Source organism: Daphnia magna, linkage group LG2 (genome assembly GCF_020631705.1).
Source record: "Daphnia magna isolate NIES linkage group LG2, ASM2063170v1.1, whole genome shotgun sequence".
Classification (NCBI taxonomy): Eukaryota; Metazoa; Arthropoda; class Branchiopoda; order Diplostraca; family Daphniidae; genus Daphnia; species Daphnia magna.
Window position 1 is genome coordinate 18,908,780 of NC_059183.1, and position 19,862 is coordinate 18,928,641.

The 19,862-nt window shown below is 35.5% G+C and overlaps 4 protein-coding genes across 6 annotated transcripts; 3 read left to right on the forward strand and 1 right to left on the reverse strand.

Annotated features, from left to right (window-relative positions):
- The first annotated feature begins 728 nt into the window (after positions 1 to 728).
- LOC116916452 (NAD-dependent protein deacetylase sirtuin-2) lies at positions 729 to 3,097 on the forward strand. Its single transcript, XM_045168789.1, has 10 exons — positions 729 to 898; positions 1,160 to 1,332; positions 1,440 to 1,536; positions 1,610 to 1,816; positions 1,884 to 1,914; positions 1,988 to 2,112; positions 2,193 to 2,382; positions 2,494 to 2,597; positions 2,658 to 2,740; positions 2,819 to 3,097. The coding sequence occupies exons 1-10, from the start codon at positions 889 to 891 to the stop codon at positions 2,900 to 2,902; spliced, it is 1,104 nt and encodes a 367-aa protein (XP_045024724.1). The 5' UTR covers positions 729 to 888; the 3' UTR covers positions 2,903 to 3,097.
- Positions 3,098 to 11,253: 8,156 nt separating this feature from the next.
- On the forward strand, positions 11,254 to 13,814 carry LOC116916472. Its single transcript, XM_032921723.2, has 7 exons — positions 11,254 to 12,496; positions 12,559 to 12,667; positions 12,748 to 12,959; positions 13,022 to 13,107; positions 13,180 to 13,323; positions 13,381 to 13,569; positions 13,648 to 13,814. The coding sequence occupies exons 1-7, from the start codon at positions 11,414 to 11,416 to the stop codon at positions 13,724 to 13,726; spliced, it is 1,902 nt and encodes a 633-aa protein (XP_032777614.2). The 5' UTR covers positions 11,254 to 11,413; the 3' UTR covers positions 13,727 to 13,814.
- On the reverse strand, positions 13,756 to 17,157 carry LOC116916471 (ATP-binding cassette sub-family F member 1). 3 transcript variants are annotated; one of them, XM_045168793.1, is made up of 5 exons: positions 17,027 to 17,157; positions 15,590 to 16,956; positions 15,323 to 15,527; positions 14,396 to 15,255; positions 13,756 to 14,326 (listed from the first exon to the last, which is right to left on the reverse strand). In XM_045168793.1, exons 2-5 carry the CDS (start codon positions 16,933 to 16,935, stop codon positions 13,840 to 13,842), a joined length of 2,898 nt encoding a protein of 965 aa, XP_045024728.1. In that variant the 5' UTR covers positions 16,936 to 16,956; positions 17,027 to 17,157; the 3' UTR covers positions 13,756 to 13,839. The 3 variants fall into 3 exon arrangements, with proteins under 3 accessions (XP_045024728.1, XP_045024727.1, XP_032777612.2); XM_045168792.1 differs by having other exon boundaries at positions 15,590 to 16,959; positions 17,027 to 17,148; XM_032921721.2 differs by having other exon boundaries at positions 15,590 to 17,149.
- Positions 17,158 to 17,498: 341 nt separating this feature from the next.
- Positions 17,499 to 19,352, forward strand: LOC116916476 (multivesicular body subunit 12B). The gene is made up of 3 exons (XM_032921728.2): positions 17,499 to 18,050; positions 18,109 to 18,543; positions 18,639 to 19,352. The coding sequence occupies exons 1-3, from the start codon at positions 17,753 to 17,755 to the stop codon at positions 18,797 to 18,799; spliced, it is 894 nt and encodes a 297-aa protein (XP_032777619.1). The 5' UTR covers positions 17,499 to 17,752; the 3' UTR covers positions 18,800 to 19,352.
- The last annotated feature ends 510 nt before the right edge of the window (positions 19,353 to 19,862 follow it).

A 19,862-nucleotide genomic window follows, 5' to 3' on the forward strand; every position in this document is an offset into this window, starting at 1 on the left:
AAAAGTTTTTGTGGCGGAAATTCAAAGCGCGTGACTTGATTTCAAGGAAATACCCGGGTAATCGGGTAGGAAATCGGGGCTAACCGGGTTTAGAAACCGGGTAATGGAAACGGTTTTCGAAATTGTGTTACCTACTTGAAAACCGGGTAGGTAGTGGGCACAAAGTCTCAAAAACCGTTACCCACCGGATCTAATTTTTTTGCCGAGAAGACCTACCCATTCGCCCAAATACCTACCCATTGGACACAGTGTCGAGCCCTAGTGCGAGATAGGTGCGAATGTGAGTGCCCTCTGGCTACAAATCAAATTTTGAAAATTGAGGCATGTCTGTGTATCAGAAGTTGACCAAACATAACCATTTCAACCGAAATTGATTTGGTTCAGATTGATCTGATTCAGCTCAGATTTGGCATAAGCGAGTCAGTTTTCATTTTATGAGTAGAATGTTGAGCATTTTCGAATTTCAAGATTTCCATTTGGAACATCCTACTGTCGGAAATACAAATTACTAACACACATTCTCAAAGAAATACATTGTGGTTTGAGGGAAGGTGGTTATTGGGAACCACGCGCACATTACGAGCCTTTAACACGTTAAAATATTGGCAGCTGATGATTATGTTACGCATTTATGTCCCGCAAATTTGTTTTATTTTTTTATTTAAGACTGGTATTGATCTGAAACAAAAAAAATCAATAACACCAAACTCCCAGAGATGGCACTGTAAGCTTATGTTGGTCAATGACTCCATGTGGCTGTCAAGCTTCGTTTTTTTTAGTTAAGACGAAATTCGGTCGTAGTAGCAATTTTAAATTTAATTTACTAGCGAAAGTGGGTCCTTTAACCGCCACTACATTTCAAAGCTTTTACTCAATTCCACATTTTAGATGTCGAAAGGTAATTTTTTTTGTATTAATTGCACGTGACTTCTGTTGTCATGGAATAAAAATATTGATAAAATGAGGAAAATAACTCCTTATTATCACTATCACACTGACTTTTATAAATCTGATAACAGTTGTAATAAAGACTAAAGGGCAATATTTTCATGCAGTCTATAACCAGTCTTTTTGTTAGCTGGGACAATTGTGGAATGTAATGAAGTGAGAACATTTTGTTGTTTTTTTTTTGTTTTGTTTTTTTCCGTTTTGTTTACAGATTTAAGCCTCACAACCAAAGATAAGACAACCAAAGGGAAAGGATGCAGTAATGAAAATCATCAAAGATTGTCTGCAGGAGTTGAAGATAAAGAAATGGATAACTTACGAAAATGGTTCTCAGACAAACTTGCCCTGGGACTGGGAAACAAAGATTTAATGGAAAAACCAAAAGTAACGAATTCAACTTGACTTAGGTTGTGTTGAATAAAAAATAAAAAACAACTTTTTTTGTTGTTTTTTGTTGTTTTTTGTTTTCTTTTCTATTTCTTTTTTTTTAGGTACTCCATACATTGGACTTGGATGGAATAGTGGATTATATTAAAAGTGGAAATGTGAGAAACATCATTACAATGGCAGGGGCAGGGATTTCAACATGTAATCACAACAGAGGCCTTATTGGTAAATATGAACTATGCTGGATTTGTAATATGGCTTCTCATTTTTGCAGCTGCTGGTATTCCTGACTTTCGTAGTCCTTCAAGTGGCCTTTATAGCAAACTCTGTGGATTTGACTTACCTTATCCCGAGGCAATATTTGAAATTGAGTATTTTCGAAAACATCCTGAACCTTTTTTTGCCATGGCTAAAGAACTTTATCCAAAGACATTTGAACCTACTCCATGCCATTATTTTCTTAGGTTATTGAATAAAAAAGGTATTACTGATGTGTTTCGTTCCCTAAACCACGACGCAAAGTTAGCTTTCGGCACATTTATCTTTAGGACTCTTATTGAGACATTACACTCAAAATGTGTAAGTTTACGCTGCTTTAGTGCATTTTTTTTTTCTATTTTATAATAATTTTGGTACGAATTTGTTGATTTAGCGATGCCCTGGAGCGAGTAGCTGGGATTCCAGCGGAAAAGTTAGTTGAAGCTCATGGAACACTCCATACCTCACGTTGCATCAATCCAGAATGCCGTGAAGAATACGACCGCAAATGGATGACAGGTATTCCTGATGCTTGGTCATTTAAAAGGTTTCGCTTTTTAGTTTTCCGGGATTTTAAAGTCTATTATTTTGTTAAACAGAAAAAGTTCTTGCGGATGTAGTACCACGGTGTGAACAGTGTAAAGCTGTAGTTAAGCCAGACGCAGTTTTTTTCGGCGAACCGCTTCCAGAACGTTTTCGTTTGGTTGAAGAAGACTTTCCAAATTGTGATCTGCTAATTATTTTAGGAACTTCACTAGTTGTGCAGCCTTTTTCATCTCTCGTTGATCGGTAAGCATAATTAAGCGCCGTTCTTTTAATTCACTGTTAACACTAAACGGTGAATTTTTCTTGGGGTTTAATCATCTGAACGTCCCAATTTATTTTCGATGTTTCACGTAGGGTTCCGCCTAGATGTCCGCGCCTCCTGATTAATCACGAGGAGGCGGGAAACGAAGACCCAGTTATGGTTGTGCTTGGATTTAGCTGCGGCTTGCAGTTTCATGGTGAGATAGTTTACTAATTATAATAATCGACGGTTCCAATAATCTAGTTGTGAGGATTAGGGGCAGACAATTTCCGTGACGTTGCTTGGCTTGGTGATTGCGATGAAGGATGTTATCTTTTTGCTGAGAAACTTGGCTGGAAGGTAATTTTTTTGTCATTGAATGAAATTGGTTTACGTGTACGTACTATTCATAGTTATCTTCTTTTTTTTCTTGCTCAGGAGGACCTGAAATCATTGATTGAAAACGGATGTCAAAGCGAAGCCATTTCTACGGTAGAAACTGGTGCTGCTGGAAGTACCTAATTTATAAAAAGCAAAGTCCTCGAACAGAATGACTTGTAAACGTCTCGTTGAAGTGCCGAATTTATCTGTGTATTATTGAATATGCTTATGAAAATCTCAAGCTCTTCAAACGAATAGTTGAAAATTCCAATGCTTTACAAAGTTTTCAAACCCCAGATATCTGAATAAAGAAAGTTAAGTGTTCTTAACAATGAATATTTTCGAACAAAGGTTATTTAACAATAAAACTGTCAGTTTTTATTAGTTTCTAAATTTTAGTGCAATTTTTCGTCTCTTCACCTACATGTTATCAGTCGCTCAATCGTGTAACCCAGTTACATCATCACCTCTACAGCTTGTGCAATTTGCTGTTTTCCTATGCTATTTCGATTGCCGGAGAAATAGGACCCAGACAAATAGGACCCGGAGAAATAGGACCCAAAAATTGGCCATGGAGAAATAGGACCCGGTGAAATAGGACCTCTCTTTCTGACTTTCTTTTTAGGGTCCTATTTCTCCCTCCTGTCATTCAAGGCTGCCTATGTTTCACAGCGTTGCTAAACTAATTTTTAAAAATATAATTAACTGAATTACCCTAACCTAACCTAACCTAACCTACCCCACCCCGCGAAACCTTTATATTTTAAAAAATTAGTTTAGCAACGCTGTTGTAGAAACATATATTTGAAATTTGGCCAAAAATGAAAAAGTGGGAAGGGTATAGCTTTCCTACTTTTGTCAAAATCTTCAAAAAACGAAATCTCTTTGAATTCGACAAAATTCACACGGCTTGATCAAAATTATGCGCTGATTTCGATTAAGTAATTGATTTTCTGGTCAAACCAGCCGTTTTTTAAATAAAAGAAAATAAAATGCTGTTAGCTCATCAACTTAATTTTTGGTTTGTTACGTTTAGTTAAAAAACTTTAAGGCCAATTGAAAAATGAACTTGATTTCCGTGATTTTCATTCAATTCTGAATCGGAATCATGTATATTAAGCAATATTTGAAATTTGGCCAAAAATGAAAAAGTGGGAAGGGTATAGCCTTCCTACTTTTGTCAAAATCTTCAAAAAGCGAAATCTCTTTGAATTCGACAAAATTCACACGGCTTGATCAAAATTATGCGCTGATTTCGATTAAGTAATTGATTTTCTGGTCAAACCAGCCGTTTTTTAAATAAAAGAAAATAAAGTGCTGTTAGCTCATCAACTTAATTTTTGGTTTGTTACGTTTAGTTAAAAAACTTTAAGGCCAATTGAAAAATGAACTTGATTTCCGTGATTTTCATTCAATTCTGAATCGGAATCATGTATATTAAGCAATATTTGAAATTTGGCCAAAAATGAAAAAGTGGGAAGGGTATAGCCTTCCTACTTTTGTCAAAATCTTCAAAAAACGAAATCTCTTTGAATTCGACAAAATTCACACGGCTTGATCAAAATTATGCGCTGATTTCGATTAAGTAATTGATTTTCTGGTCAAACCAGCCGTTTTTTAAATAAAAGAAAATAAAGTGCTGTTAGCTCATCAACTTAATTTTTGGTTTGTTACGTTTAGTTAAAAAACTTTAAGGCCAATTGAAAAATGAACTTGATTTCCGTGATTTTCATTCAATTCTGAATCGGAATCATGTATATTAAGCAATATTTGAAATTTGGCCAAAAATGAAAAAGTGGGAAGGGTATAGCCTTCCTACTTTTGTCAAAATCTTCAAAAAACGAAATCTCTTTGAATTCGACAAAATTCACACGGCTTGATCAAAATTATGCGCTGATTTCGATTAAGTAATTGATTTTCTGGTCAAACCAGCCGTTTTTTAAATAAAAGAAAATAAAGTGCTGTTAGCTCATCAACTTAATTTTTGGTTTGTTACGTTTAGTTAAAAAACTTTAAGGCCAATTGAAAAATGAACTTGATTTCCGTGATTTTCATTCAATTCTGAATCGGAATCATGTATATTAAGCAATATTTGAAATTTGGCCAAAAATGAAAAAGTGGGAAGGGTATAGCCTTCCTACTTTTGTCAAAATCTTCAAAAAACGAAATCTCTTTGAATTCGACAAAATTCACACGGCTTGATCAAAATTATGCGCTGATTTCGATTAAGTAATTGATTTTCTGGTCAAACCAGCCGTTTTTTAAATAAAAGAAAATAAAGTGCTGTTAGCTCATCAACTTAATTTTTGGTTTGTTACGTTTAGTTAAAAAACTTTAAGGCCAATTGAAAAATGAACTTGATTTCCGTGATTTTCATTCAATTCTGAATCGGAATCATGTATATTAAGCAATATTTGAAATTTGGCCAAAAATGAAAAAGTGGGAAGGGTATAGCCTTCCTACTTTTGTCAAAATCTTCAAAAAACGAAATCTCTTTGAATTCGACAAAATTCACACGGCTTGATCAAAATTATGCGCTGATTTCGATTAAGTAATTGATTTTCTGGTCAAACCAGCCGTTTTTTAAATAAAAGAAAATAAAGTGCTGTTAGCTCATCAACTTAATTTTTGGTTTGTTACGTTTAGTTAAAAAACTTTAAGGCCAATTGAAAAATGAACTTGATTTCCGTGATTTTCATTCAATTCTGAATCGGAATCATGTATATTAAGCAATATTTGAAATTTGGCCAAAAATGAAAAAGTGGGAAGGGTATAGCCTTCCTACTTTTGTCAAAATCTTCAAAAAACGAAATCTCTTTGAATTCGACAAAATTCACACGGCTTGATCAAAATTATGCGCTGATTTCGATTAAGTAATTGATTTTCTGGTCAAACCAGCCGTTTTTTAAATAAAAGAAAATAAAGTGCTGTTAGCTCATCAACTTAATTTTTGGTTTGTTACGTTTAGTTAAAAAACTTTAAGGCCAATTGAAAAATGAACTTGATTTCCGTGATTTTCATTCAATTCTGAATCGGAATCATGTATATTAAGCAATATTTGAAATTTGGCCAAAAATGAAAAAGTGGGAAGGGTATAGCCTTCCTACTTTTGTCAAAATCTTCAAAAAACGAAATCTCTTTGAATTCGACAAAATTCACACGGCTTGATCAAAATTATGCGCTGATTTCGATTAAGTAATTGATTTTCTGGTCAAACCAGCCGTTTTTTAAATAAAAGAAAATAAAGTGCTGTTAGCTCATCAACTTAATTTTTGGTTTGTTACGTTTAGTTAAAAAACTTTAAGGCCAATTGAAAAATGAACTTGATTTCCGTGATTTTCATTCAATTCTGAATCGGAATCATGTATATTAAGCAATATTTGAAATTTGGCCAAAAAATGAAAAAGTGGGAAGGGTATAGCCTTCCTACTTTTGTCAAAATCTTCAAAAACGAAATCTCTTTGAATTCGACAAAATTCACACGGCTTGATCAAAATTATGCGCTGATTTCGATTAAGTAATTGATTTTCTGGTCAAACCAGCCGTTTTTTAAATAAAAGAAAATAAAGTGCTGTTAGCTCATCAACTTAATTTTTGGTTTGTTACGTTTAGTTAAAAACTTTAAGGCCAATTGAAAAATGAACTTGATTTCCGTGATTTTCATTCAATTCTGAATCGGAATCATGTATATTAAGCAATATTTGAAATTTTGCCAAAAATGAAAAAGTGGGAAGGGTATAGCCTTCCTACTTTTGTCAAAATCTTCAAAAAGCGAAATCTCTTTGAATTCGACAAAATTCACACGGCTTGATCAAAATTATGCGCTGATTTCGATTAAGTAATTGATTTTCTGGTCAAACCAGCCGTTTTTTAAATAAAAGAAAATAAAGTGCTGTTAGCTCATCAACTTAATTTTTGGTTTGTTACGTTTAGTTAAAAAACTTTAAGGCCAATTGAAAAATGAACTTGATTTCCGTGATTTTCATTCAATTCTGAATCGGAATCATGTATATTAAGCAATATTTGAAATTTGGCCAAAAATGAAAAAGTGGGAAGGGTATAGCCTTCCTACTTTTGTCAAAATCTTCAAAAAACGAAATCTCTTTGAATTCGACAAAATTCACACGGCTTGATCAAAATTATGCGCTGATTTCGATTAAGTAATTGATTTTCTGGTCAAACCAGCCGTTTTTTAAATAAAAGAAAATAAAGTGCTGTTAGCTCATCAACTTAATTTTTGGTTTGTTACGTTTAGTTAAAAAACTTTAAGGCCAATTGAAAAATGAACTTGATTTCCGTGATTTTCATTCAATTCTGAATCGGAATCATGTATATTAAAGCAATATTTGAAATTTGAAATATTTGAAATATTCCAAAAATGAAAAAGTGGGAAGGGTATAGCCTTCCTACTTTTGTCAAAATCTTCAAAAAACGAAATCTCTTTGAATTCGACAAAATTCACACGGCTTGATCAAAATTATGCGCTGATTTCGATTAAGTAATTGATTTTCTGGTCAAACCAGCCGTTTTTTAAATAAAAGAAAATAAAGTGCTGTTAGCTCATCAACTTAATTTTTGGTTTGTTACGTTTAGTTAAAAAACTTTAAGGCCAATTGAAAAATGAACTTGATTTCCGTGATTTTCATTCAATTCTGAATCGGAGTCATGTATATTAAGCAATATTTGAAATTTGGCCAAAAATGAAAAAGTGGGAAGGGTATAGCCTTCCTACTTTTGTCAAAATCTTCAAAAAACGAAATCTCTTTGAATTCGACAAAATTCACACGGCTTGATCAAAATTATGCGCTGATTTCGATTAAGTAATTGATTTTCTGGTCAAACCAGCCGTTTTTTAAATAAAAGAAAATAAAGTGCTGTTAGCTCATCAACTTAATTTTTGGTTTGTTACGTTTAGTTAAAAAACTTTAAGGCCAATTGAAAAATGAACTTGATTTCCGTGATTTTCATTCAATTCTGAATCGGAATCATGTATATTAAGCAATATTTGAAATTTGGCCAAAAATGAAAAAGTGGGAAGGGTATAGCCTTCCTACTTTTGTCAAAATCTTCAAAAAACGAAATCTCTTTGAATTCGACAAAATTCACACGGCTTGATCAAAATTATGCGCTGATTTCGATTAAGTAATTGATTTTCTGGTCAAACCAGCCGTTTTTTAAATAAAAGAAAATAAAGTGCTGTTAGCTCATCAACTTAATTTTTGGTTTGTTACGTTTAGTTAAAAAACTTTAAGGCCAATTGAAAAATGAACTTGATTTCCGTGATTTTCATTCAATTCTGAATCGGAATCATGTATATTAAGCAATATTTGAAATTTGGCCAAAAATGAAAAAGTGGGAAGGGTATAGCCTTCCTACTTTTGTCAAAATCTTCAAAAAACGAAATCTCTTTGAATTCGACAAAATTCACACGGCTTGATCAAAATTATGCGCTGATTTCGATTAAGTAATTGATTTTCTGGTCAAACCAGCCGTTTTTTAAATAAAAGAAAATAAAGTGCTGTTAGCTCATCAACTTAATTTTTGGTTTGTTACGTTTAGTTAAAAAACTTTAAGGCCAATTGAAAAATGAACTTGATTTCCGTGATTTTCATTCAATTCTGAATCGGAATCATGTATATTAAGCAATATTTGAAATTTGGCCAAAAATGAAAAAGTGGGAAGGGTATAGCCTTCCTACTTTTGTCAAAATCTTCAAAAAACGAAATCTCTTTGAATTCGACAAAATTCACACGGCTTGATCAAAATTATGCGCTGATTTCGATTAAGTAATTGATTTTCTGGTCAAACCAGCCGTTTGTTAAATAAAAGAAAATAAAGTGCTGTTAGCTCATCAACTTAATTTTTGGTTTGTTACGTTTAGTTAAAAAACTTTAAGGCCAATTGAAAAATGAACTTGATTTCCGTGATTTTCATTCAATTCTGAATCGGAATCATGTATATTAAGCAATATTTGAAATTTGGCCAAAAATGAAAAAAGTGGGAAGGGTATAGCCTTCCTACTTTTGTCAAAATCTTCAAAAAACGAAATCTCTTTGAATTCGACAAAATTCACACGGCTTGATCAAAATTATGCGCTGATTTCGATTAAGTAATTGATTTTCTGGTCAAACCAGCCGTTTTTTAAATAAAAGAAAATAAAGTGCTGTTAGCTCATCAACTTAATTTTTGGTTTGTTACGTTTAGTTAAAAAACTTTAAGGCCAATTGAAAAATGAACTTGATTTCCGTGATTTTCATTCAATTCTGAATCGGAATCATGTATATTAAGCAATATTTGAAATTTGGCCAAAAATGAAAAAGTGGGAAGGGTATAGCCTTCCTACTTTTGTCAAAATCTTCAAAAAACGAAATCTCTTTGAATTCGACAAAATTCACACGGCTTGATCAAAATTATGCGCTGATTTCGATTAAGTAATTGATTTTCTGGTCAAACCAGCCGTTTTTTAAATAAAAGAAAATAAAGTGCTGTTAGCTCATCAACTTAATTTTTGGTTTGTTACGTTTAGTTAAAAAACTTTAAGGCCAATTGAAAAATGAACTTGATTTCCGTGATTTTCATTCAATTCTGAATCGGAATCATGTATATTAAGCAATATTTGAAATTTGGCCAAAAATGAAAAAGTGGGAAGGGTATAGCCTTCCTACTTTTGTCAAAATCTTCAAAAAACGAAATCTCTTTGAATTCGACAAAATTCACACGGCTTGATCAAAATTATGCGCTGATTTCGATTAAGTAATTGATTTTCTGGTCAAACCAGCCGTTTTTTAAATAAAAGAAAATAAAGTGCTGTTAGCTCATCAACTTAATTTTTGGTTTGTTACGTTTAGTTAAAAACTTTAAGGCCAATTGAAAAATGAACTTGATTTCCGTGATTTTCATTCAATTCTGAATCGGAATCATGTATATTAAGCAATATTTGAAATTTGGCCAAAAATGAAAAAGTGGGAAGGGTATAGCCTTCCTACTTTTGTCAAAATCTTCAAAAAACGAAATCTCTTTGAATTCGACAAAATTCACACGGCTTGATCAAAATTATGCGCTGATTTCGATTAAGTAATTGATTTTCTGGTCAAACCAGCCGTTTTTTAAATAAAAGAAAATAAAGTGCTGTTAGCTCATCAACTTAATTTTTGGTTTGTTACGTTTAGTTAAAAAACTTTAAGGCCAATTGAAAAATGAACTTGATTTCCGTGATTTTCATTCAATTCTGAATCGGAATCATGTATATTAAGCAATATTTGAAATTTGGCCAAAAATGAAAAAGTGGGAAGGGTATAGCCTTCCTACTTTTGTCAAAATCTTCAAAAAACGAAATCTCTTTGAATTCGACAAAATTCACACGGCTTGATCAAAATTATGCGCTGATTTCGATTAAGTAATTGATTTTCTGGTCAAACCAGCCGTTTTTTAAATAAAAGAAAATAAAGTGCTGTTAGCTCATCAACTTAATTTTTGGTTTGTTACGTTTAGTTAAAAACTTTAAGGCCAATTGAAAAATGAACTTGATTTCCGTGATTTTCATTCAATTCTGAATCGGAATCATGTATATTAAGCAATATTTGAAATTTGGCCAAAAATGAAAAAGTGGGAAGGGTATAGCCTTCCTACTTTTGTCAAAATCTTCAAAAAACGAAATCTCTTTGAATTCGACAAAATTCACACGGCTTGATCAAAATTATGCGCTGATTTCGATTAAGTAATTGATTTTCTGGTCAAACCAGCCGTTTTTTAAATAAAAGAAAATAAAGTGCTGTTAGCTCATCAACTTAATTTTTGGTTTGTTACGTTTAGTTAAAAAACTTTAAGGCCAATTGAAAAATGAACTTGATTTCCGTGATTTTCATTCAATTCTGAATCGGAATCATGTATATAAAGCAATATTTGAAATTTGAAATATTTGAAATATTCCAAAAATGAAAAAGTGGGAAGGGTATAGCCTTCCTACTTTTGTCAAAATCTTCAAAAAACGAAATCTCTTTGAATTCGACAAAATTCACACGGCTTGATCAAAATTATGCGCTGATTTCGATTAAGTAATTGATTTTCTGGTCAAACCAGCCGTTTTTTTAATAAAAGAAAATAAAGTGCTGTTAGCTCATCAACTTAATTTTTGGTTTGTTACGTTTAGTTAAAAAACTTTAAGGCCAATTGAAAAATGAACTTGATTTCCGTGATTTTCATTCAATTCTGAATCGGAATCATGTATATTAAGCAATATTTGAAATTTGGCCAAAAATGAAAAAGTGGGAAGGGCCTTCCTACTTTTGTCAAAATCTTCAAAAAACGAAATCCCTTTGAATTCTACAAAATTCACAAGGCATAATCCTATTTGAACCTTGATTTCGGTTGAATTATTGGTTCTAGGGGTACTAGGTAGGACTCAATCAAAGTTACAAAGTATCAATCATCAAATCAAAAATTCGAAAATTTAGGAATAGTGTCTACTGTGCGGCAATGCTGCGCTGTCTTTTTGCAGACAAAGTTAACATCAACACCTTAGACGTTCGTCATCCAGTAGGGCACCAAGAAAATCAACAACAACAACCTAAGACGTTTTATTTTGCATTTTTTTAAGAATCTTGATTTGTATTTTTGTAGCACTAATGGGATTTTTCAAAAACTTTATCTAATATGGGTAAAGAAAAGAACTCTAGCAAAAGTAATCTGCCCAAAATGAACCATAATTCTATGGTGCAAAAAAAAAGAAAATTGAAGACTACCGTTATTTTGGTCAATAGCAACACAACTAAATCCGATGGTATAAGAAGTATTGTTGCGTCAACGAGCGGAGGGAGATCATCTAAACAACACCACGATGTTACAACATGCACTCAAGAGTGTCAGCCTTCAAAAAATTCAAAGAACCATACACTGCAAGAGATGCATAGAAATGTGAACCAAAAGCTATCTGCATTTAGTGGTGAAGATGTGATGGAATGGGAGCCAACAGAAAAGGAAGTAATGGAAACTCTTCTTGAAATGCGGAAAGATTTTTCTGCTAGAAAAACCTTTAGTTGTATTGAAAATTCAACCAGAAGGTTGGAACCAAATTCTAATGTTGCTGCACACCTAGTTATTGATACCAACATATTCCTGTCACACTTGCCAATTGTGAAAACATTAACAGAGAACAAGGAATTTAGTTCCAGAGTGCAAATTCTAGTACCGTGGATGGTATTACAAGAACTTGATTTCATGAAAAGCAACAGACAGAATAAGATCAATTTGGAAACTGTTGCAAGAAAAGCTGCAGCCTTTATTCTAGAGCAAATAAATAAAAAAAACAACTTCTTCAGAAGTCAAACACTTACTGAGTTCAAAAATTGTATCAATCTGCTACCTGATGAGAATGCTGATGATAAAATCCTTCAGTGGTGCCTTTACCTTAAAAATGAAATGTTGTCTGATATCATTCTTCTTTCAAATGATGTCCTCTTTTGTGCCAAAGCATCTGCCAATGGAATACAGCCAATGCAGTCAGCAAATTTCATTCAAATATTGCGGCAAATGCTTCTGGTGCAAACCACCTGTGGCTCAGGGCAAGGTCTAACTAATTTTGTGAAGGATACAAGACATTTTTCAGAAGATGCCTTAAATGAGACACCTGGTAGAACAAGTAACCACCAACAAGGGCCTTGCAGAGAAAACAAAGATGTGTGTGCAGCATCATTCCTATATCAATTCGAAGAATGCATTGTGGATTCCATAAGCCAGGTATTGACTTAAATATTAATATTTTAAGCTACATGCAATTTGCGACCTTACAATTTAAACAGCTGCTTGAATATGAGATGAAACAAGTTTACGAAGACATTTGGCACCAGATCGTCTTAATAAAGCCGCCTTGGAACCTTCGTGACCTTCTACGTTGCATAGATAAGCATTGTGTGTTCCTCATCCTAAATTGTCTCCCAAGATTAATTGATCCTTGCCGGATGTAATAATGCCCATTAATCTGAATATAGGGATTGCCGTGTTCGGATACATTTATCCTAAAGACATGCACCAGAAACTGAATCATCTTAGCAACATGTGGAAAAATATAAAAACGAAGAATACTGTGAAGCAAGAAGAACGTGAGATGATTCTCCAATCGTGTATATGCATCTTACAGTTGATACAAAGAACAAGAAAGCAGTTCCATTACACTCTGCAAAAGGCAATTGATGGACTTCAAGTATGGCCACTTTTTCCCATAATAAATCACAAAATGAAAATTAATTTATATGTGCTTCATAGGGTTTGCTACAGCAAGATGCAAAGCTAAACGATGCTTTCATTCTAGATCTGTTTACTCGTGTGTGGGGCCGATTCAACTTTATTTGGTAAGTTTCCGTGGAAGAACGTCAAGTCACGGTTAAATTAAACTTGTTTTGGTTACCGTATATCTTCCATAGCGGAACGCTGTCTGATGCTGTTGGTGTAGCCCATCCCGGCATTCAGTATGAACCCGACTCAACTGTTCCAACTTTTCAAGAAGTTAGGGACGGGTTACAGAAGTTAAAACCTCTTTTGCTTAGAACGGAGGGCACCATGTCTAGGTCTGTTTGAAAACGTTTCAACCGAGCATTCCTTTCATATAGATTTTTCGTATGCAGTTTCTTGCAAAACAGCGGAACCTCTCCAATGTGTCGGGTTACGTTAAGGCAGGACAACAGTTTACTAGATTTGTCTCATTGCATTCTGTTGTCCATCAGCGAGCTCGGTTTACAGGTAGAAGAAACCGCTACAGCAGCATCTTCCTTGAGCCGCGCCATGGCTCACTTCGCATCAAATGCACAGCATAAGTAACCTAAGAAAAACATGGGGTGAAAATTAACAACGTCCTACTTTTTTTAATGTTTTTTCTAAACGATTTGTTTCAGACAAAAAATGGAAGTCGGACTGGAGCAGCTACGAGTTTATATTCGCGTGTTGGATTCCGTTGCTTCCAAGTTGCACTGAGCTGCCTTATGTTTCACTCTTGATTCTTGTACAATTTCATTCATGTTTATTCTCAACCCCGCATACATATTACACGGAGGAAAAAATTTGGAGTTGTGTTCTTTTCCACCTCATCACAGGTTTTCATTTGCCAATTTTGCGGCAACGCTAGGATTGTTAATGACTTCCCCAAGACTGTCCAGCAATTCTCTTCGGTAATCGTCGAAGCCACCTTCAATTTCATTTATGGTTTGATCTTCAATAACCCATAGTTGACAGTTGGTTTCACGGATCAGCCGCTCGTCGTGGGAGACTATAATTACACCACCCTTATAGTCATTGATGGCCTCGGCCAAGGCGTCGATAGATTCGATATCCAAATTGTTTGTCGGCTCGTCCAAAATTAATACATCAGGAGCATTCAAGCAAAGTTCAGCCAAAGCAACGCGGGCCTTCTGACCTCCAGATAGATCTTTATTTTTAATGGTATGTGCATGTGAGGCCAGTCCAAATGAGCCCAACTGTTTTCGAGCTTTTTCGTACGGTAAGTTAAACAACCGCATCAAGTATTCGGATGGAGTTTCCTCGGCCGTCAAATGTTCACCAGAATGCTGATCAAATCTGCCAAAAGAAACACGAACGTGTAAAGTATGTAAACTATGAACAACCAAAAAGCCATCGAATAGCTACCTTCCCATTCGCAGACGATGGTTCTTCCTCTGTTCTCCTTGTTGAGGTGTTAGTTCACCAACCAGTAGTTTCAGAAATGTTGATTTACCAACACCATTAGGACCAACAATTGCGACTCGTGATTCCATGTCTATACCGAAATCACATTTCTTAAAAAGTGGCCTGTTAGCATCATAACCGAACTTGACGTTATGAATTCCAAGGACAGGCGGTTGCAACGGCGGGGGCTCGGGAAAGCGAAATTTGACGACGTAATCCCTAGGTCTCTGCATAAGCTCAATCGGCCCTGTTGAATCATCATCGTTCTTCTGTAATTTGGCTCGATTTTTCTCTTGTTTCTTCGTTAGAGCCTCTTTCTGTTTTTTTTCAGCAGCCTTCTTCGATTGACCCTGGGATTTCAACTCCTTTAGTCTCTTTTCCTGTTTTTCGTAATCCTTGATTTGCTCTTTTCGTTTTTGTAAATGCATTTTCTTAAACATGGAATAATTTCCTTTATAATAAAATAGTTTTTCCATGTCCAAGTGAATAATGTCTGTACAGACATTATCTAAGAAAGACTGGTCGTGTGAGACGATGAGCAAAGTTTTTTTCCAGCCTTGGAGGTAATTATCCAACCAAATGACTGCATTCAAATCCAAATGATTGGTCGGCTCGTCTAACATGAGAAGCGTGGGCTCCAAATAAAGTGCTCGGCCTAGAGAGACACGCATTCGCCAACCACCACTAAAGTTTTTAGTAGGCCGATTCTGCATTTCAGCCGTAAACCCGAGACCAGCTAAAATTCGTCGAGCTTTGGGTTCGGCCGCGTCGGCACCTATGGCCCGCAATTCTTCATAGACTTGGTTTAATTGTTCCGTGACCTACATATCAACAGATATGAAGTTAGAAAGAACCAATGTGCATTATAGTATTTTCCGAATTATCAACCTTTAGGTTTCCTTTGCGTTGTTCTTTCTCTAATTTATCAGCTTCTTCAAGCAATGAAGTTCGTTTCACATCGGCTTTCAAAATGGCCTGAACTGCGGGTGTATCATCCGCGACCACTTCTTGCTCACACAACAAGACATCAATGGAAGGAGGAATCTGTAGTGATCGTGATGATATGTGACGGAGCAAAGTTGTCTTTCCATGTCTTCAAATACAGACCAAAAAAATGCACTTTATTGTGAAAAAATTGTAAAATAACTTACATACCCGTTGGGTCCGACAAGTCCATATCTTCTGCCTTGGGCAATAAGAAGACTTGCATTTGTGAATAAACTTTTTCCTTTTGCAGATATGCTGAAATTTTCCACTTTTATGTCTACAGCATTTTCCAATTGTGCCAACTTTTTATCAGATTGTTGAACTTGGGAAATAGTGAAATTGTCTCCCAATTCACTGTGTCCCAGCCCTCCTTTGCGTGTGATGACATCCATTTGTTTGTCATATTCCATTTGCTTCTTTAATTTCTTCTTATCTTTATGAGAAAGTTTCACTTTTTCTTCTTGCTTTTTTTCAGGTTGCTTTTCACTATCACTGTCATCAGAGACACTGAAATTATCTTGATCTTCATCGACTGCAAGTTCTTTCATTTTATGGTTCAATTCTACATCTTCTCCAGCATTTACTTTCTTTTGAGCTTTTTTCTGTTTACTTTTATTTTTGCTTATGGAAGTAGGTTCTTCAATGACTGGAATATCCTCATCTACCTTTGGTTTGATAATTGGGAGCTGGCTACTGGAATCCTCATCAACAACATTATTTTCTATTGAATTATTTTTTTTACTTGTAGGTTTTTCATTGCTGTTGTCAGAATCACTTAAATCTTCTTCAGTTTCATGCTGTACTTTAGTGAACTTATTAGATAAATCTACAATGTCACTACCATTGTCTTCTTTCGAACCCTTCTTTTTCTTGGATTTTTTGCTCTTCGATTGGCTCTTGGGTACAGCTTCTTCATCACTTTGCTGAATTCCTGAAATTTTTGGCTGTTCATGGGAAGATTCCTCTGCTTCACTATCTGTCAGGTTAACCTTCTTTTTCTTGGATTTTTTGCTCTTAACTTGACTCTTGGGTACAGCTTCTTCATCGCTTTGCTGAATTCCTGGAACTTTTGACTGGTCATGGGAAGATTCCTCTGCTTCACTATCTGTCAGGTTAACCTTCTTTTTCTTTGCTTTGACTTTTTTGGCTTTTGGTTTAACATCTTCATACTCGTCAGATTTGATATTTTTTAGGTCAATCACTTTTGCTGCATCATCATCACTGTTCCAATCATCATCTTTCTTTCCCTTCCCTTTCTTTTTGGCAGACGATTTCACAGGCTGTGCTGTTTCTGCTTTCGAGGGCTTAGGTAGTGATGCTCCTTCTTCATCACTCAGTTCCAATTCAGCTCTAAGGTTTCTCATTTTCTTACTCTTTGACTTTGCCTGAGTTTTAGGTTCTTCTATATCACCTCCAGCATTCTTTCCAGCTTTCCCAGCTTTAATCGGGTCAACCACGTCATCGTCACTTGGCCAATCGTCGGCTTTCTTAGTTTTACCTTTCTTTGGAGGCATTCTAAGTTAATATATTCAAAACTTCTTCTTGATCTTTGTTTAGAAAAAGATGTTATTTGATACCGGGAGTAAAAAATTTTAGCAACCAAACCTATTTCTTTTCGATCAAATGTGCTTTCACCGCAAGAAAAAAATTTTACTTCTTTGTCCGACGAAGGGCACTAACCATATGGACTCCTAGTTAGTCCTTAAGTCGTTACAATCCAACATCGCAGACTACACTTTCTCAAAAGAAATACGGGTAGCACCACAACATAGCAAATGCTGGCAAGGAGGGTCTTCCTATAGAGGACAAGGACATATATGGAACATCCAGATTCCAGATTCACAATACATAGATAGATGGGTCATGGGTGTCACAACTCTCAAAAGTGAGCTAACCGAAAAACAAATATTGCATTATGGAGCAGGCTGCCACCCGGTGGTCGATAGAAGTAACTATCCGAATTGTCATTTATGTCGTTCAATTGCGTAAGAAATCGACTTTTTCATCTGTGTTAAAAAGAGATGGAAATTGTGCGTATGGAGTCATCAAGATATGAGAGTCATAAAATAGACCCCTCGGGGTCTATGACTCTGATCAAGCTAAACAAGTAAGATATAAAAAAGTAGATGTAACTGCCATTAGGTGGCGTAGATGGCCTCTCGGAATGGATGGTTTCCTACCTAAAGTGTCTAGGGAATGTAAATTTTCAAGGCCAAAGAGCGAAGACCCGAAGTTTGACTTTCCTTTGTGAATCATCGAGTCACTTTAAGAAAACCTGAACCTTCCCTCTTGATTTAACTTTGTCGCCCTGCAAAGTTGAAAGTAAACAGGATGAAAGAGCTCTACAATACCTTACCGTTACCAGACGATCGCCCTGTTACTGCTCTGTGTGTCGTAGAAGATCCGTCTAAATGTCCCCATGGCTATTCAGTTGTAGCAAAATCGCACGATCAAGATTTAGATGCAGATTTGTGGAAAGATGGATTTTTTGGCAAACGAATCACGAGATATCTATGCTTGTCAAAAACAGAAGGTCCTTCTGGTTTTGTCATTGACTCTCTGTGTGTCATCAACGACAAAGATGCTCCTCCCAATGGTTACGTCTTGTTGTCAAAAACATATGGAACAGGTATGATAATATAAATTGATCACATTTTCTGCTTGTTTAACAACCTATACGTTTGTAGAGCAACGTGCTTGGAGAAAACGTCAATTAACATACAGGCTCAGTGAAACTAGCTCAGTCTTTCTTGCCATCACTGATATTATAATACTCAGCAAATCTAAGAAAGCACCAGAAGGTTTCACTATGGGTGGAGAAATAAATGGACTGGTGTTATGTTACAAGTCAGCACCTTTACCAGCAAATCCAATGTTAACTAGGGTATTGCCATCTCTTCCATCAGTCAACTTGAAATCCATCCCTACCTCAGATTACACACCTTCTGGTTCAATAACTTCACCTACCCCTTATCCTATACATTCTTCCAATGCCAATCCCATCAAATCTCCAGTAAGACCAGCCCCAATTCCACCCCAGGCCAATCCTTCATCTGATGACAACGTTGCTGAGAAAAATCATTTGGTTGTCATATCTACATCTACACTGTCGGGTTTCACAGGTGGGTAGAACTGATACAAGCAAACAATCTGCTTTGTATGATGCTTTATCATAGAAAACAGCTATGTTAATCTTTTTTATTTCCATGTATTGCAGGACTGGAAGGGGTTCCGTTTACATTGGGGCCCAGAGTTCTAAGTGGAGTGAATCCGTCAAGGTCGAATGGTGGCTTCAATCTCCAAAAAACAGCTCAAGAAATTAACGTCGAGTATCAGTATTCTTTTGCTACCGAGAGGGAAGCTTTGTTACGATTGTGATCTAACTTCTTTCAGCCCGTTAGCGATTTCAAATATCTCTTCCAGACTCTCTTTCGCGTATTCCTTGGTTCTATTCGGTGAATGAACACATAAATTTTTGTTTTCATTCGCTATTCGCAAAGAAATAACCGAAACCGTGGAAGGGCTCTAGCTTTCAGATAGCTGGATTTTGACGCAAGTCCACAAGTAGCTCCTATACTTTGTTTCATTGATTTATGAAAACCTTGTTCTGTTTTTCCGCGCTTCTTCTTAAATCCCTATAGTCTCCCGTCTTTGTTTATTTCAAAACTCCCCTTACACATACAAAACGATATGCCTGCGACGAATTCGTAGAACAATTAATTGTGTTATTCGCTATCTATTCTATCTATTTTCGCCAACATGCGTAATTGCCAAATTTTTCTTGCCTCGGTAAGGCATGCATATTTTACCGTATTGCAACCGGCCAAAATAGTGTTGGTTCGTTCACCCGACTTTTGTTGCACTTTGTTAATGTCTAGAAATGTCATGCCACAAGTGTGCAGTCTCAATACAACCCTTATTGGATTGATTATTTCATCGGCTATTCTAATTTATTAGAGCACAACTGGTAACTGGGCACACTACCACTAGGCAAGGCAATTTATCAACCAGTTCAACTATAACAATTTAAACGGCAATGAATGTTTTTTAAGCGTGTTACTAGAAGTCATGATCGCGTTATTTTCCACGAACCACACCCATTAGTCAGTTCCCTGGTTTGCTGTTGCTATACTGTATAAATACGAGTTCAGCAATGCCCTTGCGTTGAACGTTGTTTTACATTCGTGTTATCAATCGAATTCTCGTTTTTCGCAGCGCCAGGGTACTTGCGACGGGATGGCGAAAAGGTGTGGTCCATCCAAAAAAGGACGAAAGAGACAACTACTGTACATGTAAAAATAAATCTCGTCAAACCAGAATTCAAGGTTATTACGATCCTCTTCTGAAGGATTGGCTTTGGCCGTGAATATTGTAAAACAAGAAAAAAATAAACACGCGGAAGTTAAGTGCAACTCGAGTAAAGGGAGTAGCCACTTGCCCA

Excerpts from the sequence above, each read along its gene's own strand:
- LOC116916471 (XM_045168793.1), bottom strand. The coding sequence starts at position 16,935 with ATGCCTCCAAAGAAAGGTAAAACTAAGAAAGCCGACGATTGGCCAAGT. Across the intron at positions 15,256-15,322 it reads AACGCAAAGGAAACCTAAAG|GTCACGGAACAATTAAACCA; the intron begins GTTGATAATTCG and ends GTTGATATGTAG. Across the intron at positions 14,327-14,395 it reads CATCGTCTGCGAATGGGAAG|ATTTGATCAGCATTCTGGTG; the intron begins GTAGCTATTCGA and ends TTCTTTTGGCAG.
- LOC116916476 (XM_032921728.2), top strand. The coding sequence starts at position 17,753 with ATGAAAGAGCTCTACAATACCTTACCGTTACCAGACGATCGCCCTGTT. Across the intron at positions 18,051-18,108 it reads GTCAAAAACATATGGAACAG|AGCAACGTGCTTGGAGAAAA; the intron begins GTATGATAATAT and ends ATACGTTTGTAG. Across the intron at positions 18,544-18,638 it reads TACACTGTCGGGTTTCACAG|GACTGGAAGGGGTTCCGTTT; the intron begins GTGGGTAGAACT and ends CATGTATTGCAG.
- LOC116916472 (XM_032921723.2), top strand. The coding sequence starts at position 11,414 with ATGGGTAAAGAAAAGAACTCTAGCAAAAGTAATCTGCCCAAAATGAAC. Across the intron at positions 12,497-12,558 it reads TTGTGGATTCCATAAGCCAG|CTGCTTGAATATGAGATGAA; the intron begins GTATTGACTTAA and ends CAATTTAAACAG. Across the intron at positions 13,324-13,380 it reads ACGGAGGGCACCATGTCTAG|TTTCTTGCAAAACAGCGGAA; the intron begins GTCTGTTTGAAA and ends TTTCGTATGCAG.
- LOC116916452 (XM_045168789.1), top strand. Across the intron at positions 1,333-1,439 it reads ATTTAATGGAAAAACCAAAA|GTACTCCATACATTGGACTT; the intron begins GTAACGAATTCA and ends CTTTTTTTTTAG. Across the intron at positions 2,113-2,192 it reads CGACCGCAAATGGATGACAG|AAAAAGTTCTTGCGGATGTA; the intron begins GTATTCCTGATG and ends TTTGTTAAACAG.